This window comes from Cebus imitator, unplaced genomic scaffold, assembly GCF_001604975.1.
Source record: "Cebus imitator isolate Cc_AM_T3 unplaced genomic scaffold, Cebus_imitator-1.0 Scaffold38, whole genome shotgun sequence".
Taxonomy (NCBI): Eukaryota; Metazoa; Chordata; class Mammalia; order Primates; family Cebidae; genus Cebus; species Cebus imitator.
In genome coordinates this window covers 371,792-381,478 of record NW_016107353.1, presented here as the reverse complement: position 1 = coordinate 381,478, position 9,687 = coordinate 371,792, and the positions used below count along the sequence as shown (strand labels likewise).

General features: G+C 38.5%; 1 protein-coding gene across 1 annotated transcript in view; it reads left to right on the top strand.

The window, feature by feature from the left end:
• KDM5B (lysine demethylase 5B) overlaps positions 1-9,687 on the top strand; it is an 87,318-nt gene that overhangs the window by 41,375 nt on the left and 36,256 nt on the right. The window contains exons 6-11 of the mRNA XM_037737436.1: positions 503-599; positions 1,528-1,637; positions 3,891-4,049; positions 5,921-6,040; positions 8,187-8,345; positions 9,218-9,399. Coding sequence (XP_037593364.1) covers positions 503-599; positions 1,528-1,637; positions 3,891-4,049; positions 5,921-6,040; positions 8,187-8,345; positions 9,218-9,399 — 827 coding nt within the window. The remainder of the gene's footprint in view (positions 1-502; positions 600-1,527; positions 1,638-3,890; positions 4,050-5,920; positions 6,041-8,186; positions 8,346-9,217; positions 9,400-9,687) is intronic.

Here is a 9,687-nt window from a genome sequence, read left to right as displayed (position 1 = left end):
TCTTTTTTTTGAGACAGAGTCTTGCTCTGTCATCCAGGCTGGAGTGCAGTGGCACAATCTTGGCTCACTGCAACCTCCACTTCCCAGGTTCAAGCGATTTTCCTGCCTTAGCTTCCCAAGTAGCTGGGATTACAGGTGCATGCCACCATGCCCAGCTAATTTTTTTGATTTTAGTAGAGACAGGGTTTCATTGTTGGCCAGGCTGGCCTTGAACTTTGTCTGACCTCAAATGATCTGCCTGCCTCGGCCTCCCAAAGTGTTTCTATTACAGGTGTGAGCCACTGTGCCTGGCCAACTTTTCCCTATTTTGAAATTTCTCATCCATGCCTTAATAGTAATTTCAAAGGTGAGCTCTCTTTCCTAGGAAGAGAGAGAAGTATGTTTTGAATACCATGTTAATAGAGACAATTTGTAGGATATAGTCACCTTGAGATTCCAGTTGGATTTTTAAAGAATATTTCTTCTTAAAGGAAATATTCATGTATATGACAATATTTTTTAGGCCATGAATATTAAAATAGAACCCGAAGAGACAACAGAAGCCAGAACTCACAATCTGAGACGTCGAATGTGTTGTCCAACTCCAAAATTTGAAAGTGGTAAGAAAATTTATCCATGAATAGGAAAGTAAAAGTAAATAAAGTAAAATTAATTATTCATAAAGTAAACATAAGCTGAAAAAGTCAATAGAAGAAAATTTAAAAGTAAATATTAGAGCAGCTATTGCATAGTAGCCACTGGGTTGGGCTTTGAGAAATAAAATCTTAATATATCAACAATGTCCTTGTTCTCATAATTAACTGACTAGTGGAAGAGAGAAACAGATGCTGTATGTATGTATATTGGAAGTGTGGATGGCTTTCTCACCTGTAGTGAGTTGCTACTTAATCTTCGCCCAACTGCTAACTAGCTATGTGACCTTAGAGGTATTTCTTGACTTACTTTAACATTAGTTTTCTTACCTTTGAAATGGGTTTGTTGTGAAGGATTAAATACTTTATGGAAAACATTTAGCCCACAACACCTACCACGTGATAGTTCATTAATTGATAGCCAGTGTTTTAGTCAAACATCTCAGTCTTCAGAATCAGGAATTTGGAGTCCAGGAGGATGACCAGGAAGTCATCTTAGATCATGGAGAGATAATGTGTGATGAGGAGGTATAGTTGGTGAATTGTCAGTCTCTTATAGTCATGGCCAAGAGGAACTTTTTTTCATGAGTATATATTATGTCTTGGTCTTAAGAAAACTCTAGCTCCGATTTTCAAAGCATACAAACTTGAGGGATGTCTCCAGACATAAACTAAATCTTAAAATTTAAATGACACAAGAGTTTGCATTTTTTCCAAATAGTCAGCATTTGAGCCCTTGAATAAAGTATACTGGGTGCTATTGCTACTAAAATGAAAACACACATGAAATGATGTTTGTGTACAGTGTGTGCACTGGGAGGGAGATGATGAAGTGAGGGAGGAAGTGGAGAAAAGCATCATACAAAAATAGCTAATTTTGAATTGCCTCCTACAGAGAAAGAAATGAAGAGTAGTATCAAGCAAGAACCCATTGAGAGGAAAGATTATATTGTAGAAAATGAGAAGGAAAAGCCCAAGAGTCGATCTAAAAAAGCCACCAATGCTGTGAGTGACATCTCTCTTTCTCCTTTTTCTTTTTTCCTTCTCTTCTCCTTTTTCTTCTTTTCCTTCTCCTTTCTTTAATCCACTTTACCCCCCAGTTTAAACTTTTGTGCCTTAAATAAGACTGTTTAATTTAGTGTTCGACAATAAAAAGATATTTTGAAGTCAGTTTCTAGTATTAGTTAATAAATGAAGAAATACATGATCATATTATAAAGATGGTAGTAACATCTGGGGGGCATTGACTGCCATTTTTCTGGAATATTTTTACTTTAGCACTAAATAATAGTGAACTGTAATCTAGTTCATTATACATAGAATTGCTCGTAAATCACTAGCTCACTTCTATGATCAGAAATCCAAGTTAGGCCAGGCATGGTGGCTCACGCCTGTAATCCCAGCACTTTGGGAGGCTGAGGCAGGTGGATCACCTGAAGTCAGGAGTTCAAGACCAGCCTGACCAACATGGTGAAACCCTGTCTCTTAAAAAAAAATAAAAAATACAAGTTAGTGTTTTCCAACTTTCCAGCTAGCAAAGGGAAGGAAGGAAATGAAAAGAAGGAATAAAAAAGGAAGAAGGAAGAGGAAGGAAGGAATGAAAGGAAAGTAGAGAAGGAAGGAAGAAAAAAAGAACAAAGGAAAGCAGTTGTGGGGTGTAGGGAGGAGGACGTGGCAGAATTAGAGGGCTGGGAGAAACTTTTACTGAAAGTAAAGCCCGATGGCATTAGAAGGGATCTGGTGGTTCTTCTCTGCCACCTTCCAAGAGCCTGAAACAGTGCTTTTTTTCTTGAAACTAGAAATTATTCTAATTGAATGTTCTCTCCATAAATGTCACCCTCTGCCCTACCCTCTCTCCCCAATACAATCAGAAAACTGACAGAGCTATATTTTTATTTACTACAATAAATAGACTGAAACAGTTGGACTCCCTGTTTAGTTGAATTCTCAGCTTTTCTAGTATTGAGTAATGTAGTAGTTTGCTAGGGCTGCCATAAGGATGTGCCACAGACTGAGTGGCTTAAACAACAGAAATTTATTTTTTCACAGTTGTATAGGCTGGGAAATTTGAGATCAAGGTGTTGGCAGTGTTGATTTCTTCTGAGCCCTCTTTTCCTTGGCTGTAGATGGCTGTTTTTCACATGGTCTTTCCTCTGTACATATCTTTGTCCTTATAAGGACACCAGTCATATTGGATGATTACCTCTTAAAGGACTCATTTCCAAATATAGTCACATTCTGAGGTACTGAGGGTTAGGACTTCAACATGTGAGTTTTGGGGGGAATACAGGGTACCCCATAACAAATAATAATATGCATTATCACTGGGCATTAGAGGAACTTCTTAACCATGGCCCCTTAATTAGAATTAAAAGTGGTAATTTATTTTTATTATTTTAGAGATAGGATCTCACTCTGTCACCCAGGCTGGAATACAGTGATGCAATCATAGCTACTGACACCTTGAACTCCTGGGCTCCAGGGATCTTCTTGCCCCAGCCTCTTAAGTAGCTGGGACCATGGGTATGCACTACCATGCCTAGCTAATTTTTTTTTTTAAATTTCTTGTAGAGACAATGTCTCGCCATATTGCCCAGGCTGGTCTCAAGTGCTGGCTTCAGGCAATCCTGTCAGGGCCTCCAGAAGCGTTGAGATTATAAGCTTAAGCCACCGTGCCTGGCCTAAATTGGTAGTCTAATGTGGTTGACTTTAAAATTGTTTTGTTTAAAATATGAAAAAATTGTATTTTTTCCTTCATAAATTCTACTTTTGGTTAGGTTGGTAATTTATTACTTACTACCTGGTATCTTTTTTTTTTTTTCCTGAGACAGGGTCTCTGTCACCCAGGCTAGAATGCAACGGTGTAATAAGGGCTTACTGCAATCTTGACTTAGCAGGCTCAAGTGATCCTCCTGTCTCAACTCCCCAAGTAGCTGGGACTATAGGCGTGCGCTACCATGCTTGGCATCTTGTTGTTTTAGAATCTGCTAAAAACTAGATCTGGAAATAAACTTTAAACACATGACAATTGAGAAAGCTAGGAAATTACACTTTAGATTTGGGTATGCATGACGTATTGTGAAATATCCCTCATAGAAAGTGAAGCATTTTTATTTAAAATATTCCTTATAGAGGTTGAAGCATTTGAAGCAGGATGAAGAGACTAGATTATGCCTCAGATTCATTTCATTCCTAGAATTTTAGAAAATCAAATAACAGCTCATAATTCCTTTTCTGTACCCATTTTTACTGTTACAGGTGGACCTGTATGTCTGCCTCTTATGTGGCAGTGGCAATGATGAAGATCGGCTACTGTTATGTGATGGCTGTGATGACAGTTACCATACCTTTTGCTTGATCCCACCTCTCCATGATGTTCCCAAGGGAGACTGGAGGTGTCCTAAGTGTTTGGCTCAGGTAAGAATTAATGGTAGAAGTAACATTAGAGAATTTTCTTTAGGGCATTTTTCTTTGCCTTTGAGTGTCAGGACTCACTTTGTTGCCCAGGCTGGAGTGCGGTGGTGCAAACATGGCTTACTGCAGCCTCAACCTCCCTGGCTCAAGCAATTCTCCCACCTCAGCTCCCCAAGTAGCTGAGACTACAGGCCTATGCCATGACGCCTGGCTAATTTTTGTATTTTTTTGTACAGAGGGGGTTTCACCATGTTGCCCAGGCTGGTTTCGAACTCCTGAGTTCAAACAATCCTCCTGCCTCAGCCTTCCAGAGTGCTGGGATTATAGGCCTGAGCCACCTCACTTGGCCTGCCTTTGAGTTTTAGATTTGGCAATCGACAGTAATGAAGCCCATGAAGAAAACTGGGCTGGCCCTGAATAGGAAAGAGGTCTTAGAAGTGAGTTCCACAATATATGTAGGTAGTTAAGAGACAGAAAATAATTTTTATTAACTATCTTATTATTTTTAAAAAATTTCTTATAAAAAGCTTACATGCTCTTTGCAAGAATTATTAAAACACTGAACAATTTAAAAAGTAAGGCTGTGATTTCACAATGCATACATAACCACTGTTAATGTCTTGGTGTATATTCATTCGGACTTTTTTTCTATTTTAAGCAAATGGAGTTACATTATATAAGTAATTTTAGTAATCTGCTGTTTTCATTTATAGAGACATTTTTATGTATCACTGTGATTACTGATGTTTTTGATAGTGCATGCTGTCATTGGCAAAATCTGAAAAGGGTCTACCATTACCTTCATGAGGATTTATTTATTTATTTATTTATTTAGAGACAGGATCTCACTCTGTCACCCAGGCTGGAGTGCAGTGGTGTCATCTCAGCTCACTGCAACCTCCGTCTCCTGGGGTCAAGTGATCCTCCCATCTCAGCCTCCTGGGCAGCTGGGACTACAGGCTTCTACCACCATTCCTGGCTAATTTTTGTATTTTTAGTAGAAAAAGGGTTTTGCCATGTTGTCCAGGCTGGTCTCAAACTCCTGAGGTCACATGATCCACCTGCCTCAGCCTCCCAAAGTGCCGGGATTGCAGGTGTAAGCCACCATGCCCGGCCCTGAGGATTATTTTGTATTAATATTATGAAGCAATCAGTCTATTACCCTTGTTAGGGTTGGATTATAATAGTAAGAAGGTTTACGGATATAAAGTTTTGAGTGCTTTTCCATGTAGCTATGTTACAACATAAGGGTATCTTCATCAATGGGAGGTTATTAGGCATCAGACAGGGCAGGGGGCCATGGGTGTTAGATGAATTATTTATTTAGTACCTTGTAATAGGGATGACCTTATCAATGGGTCTGGAATATTTAAGTCTGTTGGCTCACAAAGATCTAGGGAAGCTTATATTGCCCCTGTTACCTCCCAGTATTAGGTTATAATAAAATATTGCTGGCCTCAAAGCCATTCTGTTTCCATCAAGTAGTTTATCTCTATTTTGATCTATTGTATATTGATTTTATAGTTTTAACTCCCAGGAGGACATTATTTCTCTCATTTACAGTATTGAAAACATTATTTCATTCTGAAGGAAGTTGAGTCTTTAGGCTGCCTCTTTATAAATACATAAATATATCCAAGTTGTGGTTGTTAAAATTGACATTTTATTTGCTTATTAGCAAATAAATAAAATGTGTTTCATTGGCTTATTAAAACAACCACATTTTTCAGGCAGGTTTATTTTTATAAACTAGACCTAGCATAGAAGTAAAATAGACAAAGCCTTGTTTTTTTATCTGCCAGCTTGATGATTGATCAAGTATACTTGATATTTTCAAGTGTCATCTAGAACATAATTTTATTTTTTATTTTCAGGAATGTAGTAAGCCACAAGAAGCATTTGGCTTTGAACAAGCAGCCAGGGACTATACTCTCCGTACTTTTGGGGAAATGGCAGATGCATTCAAATCTGATTACTTCAACATGCCAGTCCATGTATGTACATATATACTGCTTTGATTTAGGATTCTAATAACTTTTGGAGAAAGTGTATCTGAAAACAGATTTTTAGTTGAGGCTCACTCTGGTAGGCATTATCATACAGAATGAAATCTTTAATTTGTTTTGTGGTATTTAAAATTTCACACTTTAAAAAGAATTCTAATTTTTTATTTGAAGATTTCTCTAACGTTACCTCTTCCACACAGATCATACAGCAGCAGTAATAGAATACTAACAAAAAAAGTCACCAGCAATGGTTTTGGCCCAACAAATATGTATCGAATGACTGCTATGTGCCAAGGGGTGTACTATGCATTGGGAACACATTTGTAGTATATTACATAATCAATCATTAGTATTATAAATTTCAGGATGAGTCAATTTTTAATTCCCCTTTATTCACTTTGAAGCATAAGCATGTTCCATTCAGCATTTAATACTCCATCAAATGAGTACACCAAAATGAAATGCTTTAATTCTGGATATTTAAGCTGTGATTTTTCTCACTACTAATAAAGCACTACAGCAAACCCTTTGTGCATGTAGAACTCTTTAGTTGGATGATTTTCTTGGGATAATTATTGAGGCCAGATGACAGTCATTTTTCCTTATTCCATCCCAGTCGCTGTATCAATTTATGGATCCCAGCATTATATGAGTGAACTTACTTTTCCCTAACACCTCTAACATCAGCTATTAGCTACTTAGAATATTTGCTTATTTGTGGACTTAAATTTATACTTCATTTGAATTTTCAATTCTCTTGACTTCCTTATGTGTTATAATATTTGCCCATACGTTTGCTTAACTGATTCTGGTGACTTGCATATAACCTCTTCTATTTGCTGTTAATTTTATATTTTGATAGAATATTAGATGAGGACATTGAGGGATAGACATTTAAATGTTACCTGCCTCTGGATTTACACCAGATTAACAACAGATTGACATTTAGTCTGGTGACTCTTTATTCTAAGGGCGTGCTGCTACAAATTGCTCATATCCTATATACTGGTGGTCCCCAATGTGTCCCCCCCAACCCTCCTCCCTCAGCCAAGGACAGATACCAATCTGTGGCCTGTTAGGAACGGGGCTGCATAGCAGGAGGTGATTGGTGGGCAAACATTACCACCTGAGCTCTGCCTCCTGTCAGATCAGCAGCAGCATTAGATTCTGATAGGAGTGCAAACTCTATTATTGTGAACTGCCCATGCAAGGGATCTAGGTTGCATTTCTTATGAGAATCTAATCCCCCTCCCCACCAGCCCTCGTGCCCTACCCTTCCCCATCCATGGAAAATTGCCTTCCATGAAACCCATCCCTGGTGCCAAAAACACAGGGACATTGGGGATCACTCTCTCTCTCTCTCTTTTTTTTTTTTTTTTTGAGACAAAGTTTTGCACTGTCTCAGTTTTGGAGTGCAATGCCACGATCTCGGCTCGCTGCAACCTCCGCCTCCAGAGTTCAAGCAATTCTCTTGCCTCAGCCTCCTGAGTACCTGGGATTACCGGCACCCGCTACCACGCCTGGCTAATTTTTTGTATTTTTAGTAGAGATGAGGTTTCTCCATGTTGGTCAGGCTGGTCTGGAACTCCCGACCTCAGGTGATCTGCCCACCTTGGCCTCCCAAAGTGCTGGGGTTACAGGCTTGAGCCTGGCCTATACTCTCTTTTTTGTGTCGGTTGTCTATGTTACTCTCAGACAGGTCCAGTGAAAAGAATGAAAGGATGGACTTAGGTAATATATTTGAATGCACCTCAAAGTATACAGCATCATTGAAACAACAAACCATTATTATTACTATGCAGTTGTCAACTGTACAGTACAATATGTCATTCAAAGACAACTAACCATTGTTACTATACAGTTTATGTTACATATTTTGAAACACAGAAATATCTCCAGGTCATAAATAATTGCTTTCCTTGGCTCCCTTTTTACAGTTGTGTCCTGGCTGGTGATAGAGGAGCATGAATTCCTTTTAGACAGTAGAGGTTTCCTGAATTGCCTAGGATCAATTATAGAACATTATAGATACAATTTTTCCTTAGGTTGCTCTTCTTTGATTCCTATCACTGAGCTTATCTAGTCAGGTTGGTCACAGACAGTTTGTGAGGAAACTAATTTTTTCTATTTCCAGATGGTTCCCACAGAGCTTGTTGAGAAAGAATTTTGGAGACTAGTAAGCACTATTGAGGAGGATGTCACAGTGGAATATGGAGCTGACATTGCCTCAAAGGAATTTGGCAGTGGCTTTCCTGTCCGAGATGGGAAGATCAAACTCTCACCCGAGGAAGAGGTAGGCATATGAGTGGCTTGGAAATTGAGGTATTTATTGAAATTCTGTTTGGTTGGTTTGAAGAAACTTATTATTACTTTTAGCAGATCCTTAATGACCAGATTTTTAGTGATTTCAAGAAAAGTAGAAAGCCTACAGAACGGTGTCACTATATTGTGGTGATGGGGGAAAATTACTTGCCACCCCTTCTCTTCGGATTTTGTAACCTTGGTTTCTCCTTCTTAAGAAAACCTAAAGGACTGATACTAGGTCTATTTATTTTTAAACTTTAATGTTTCTGAGTATTATTTTCCATACTAGCAAACTCCTACAAAGAGTTCTATTTCTATTTTGATAGGGAAGTCCCATTTTTTTTTCTTTTTGGTGATTTTCTTTGGAAATATTACATATATTCAGAAAAGTACATAGTTATATGTATACAGCTTGAAGAATTTTCACAAACTGAACACACCCACGTAACCAGCACTAACTAAAACAAGAAATGGGTACTCCCAGCACCCCAGAAGCTCCCTTTTTGCCTGCTCTCCTTTACTACTTTCCTCTTTTAGGACAAGCACTATGCCCTCAGGATAATCACTATCCTGACTTCTAACACTATAGATTTGTTTGCCTGTTTTGAACTTTATATAAGTGGACTCATGGCTTATGTTCCTCTACATATATTTTTAAAGACAGTTACAAAACTATATACTGTGTGAGCCATTTATACACAGCTCAAAACTGGGCAAAACGAATCTCTGGGTATCCTAGAAAGTCAGTATGGTGGCCCCTCCTCTTTCACATTTCTTTTTTTATTTTGAGGGAAAATATTATTAGCCGGCCTTTTGAAACATATAGCTAAACTTTATCCTCTTTTGTCTTCTTATTTTTAGGAGTATCTTGATAGTGGCTGGAACTTGAACAACATGCCAGTGATGGAGCAGTCTGTCCTTGCACATATTACGGCTGATATATGTGGCATGAAACTTCCTTGGTTGTATGTGGGAATGTGCTTTTCTTCATTCTGTTGGCATATTGAAGACCACTGGAGCTATTCAATTAACTACTTGCATTGGTGAGAAGTTCCAAAAAAACCCACGAATAGTATGCAAGCTGGATAGGTAAACTTTCCATTTCAGTGCAGATGTGTCATAACTGTGTCTAAAGAGAAATGAGCTACTTTTTTCCTTAAGATTTTTCAATTCTGTTAGAACAGGCATCCTGACAAGTTAAGACAGTGGTTCTTTTTTTTTATTGAGACGGAGTTTCGCTCTTGTTACCCAGGCTGGAGTGCAATGGCGCGATCTCGGCTCACCGCAACCTCCGCCTCCTGGGTTCAGGCAATTTTCCTGCCTCAGCCTCC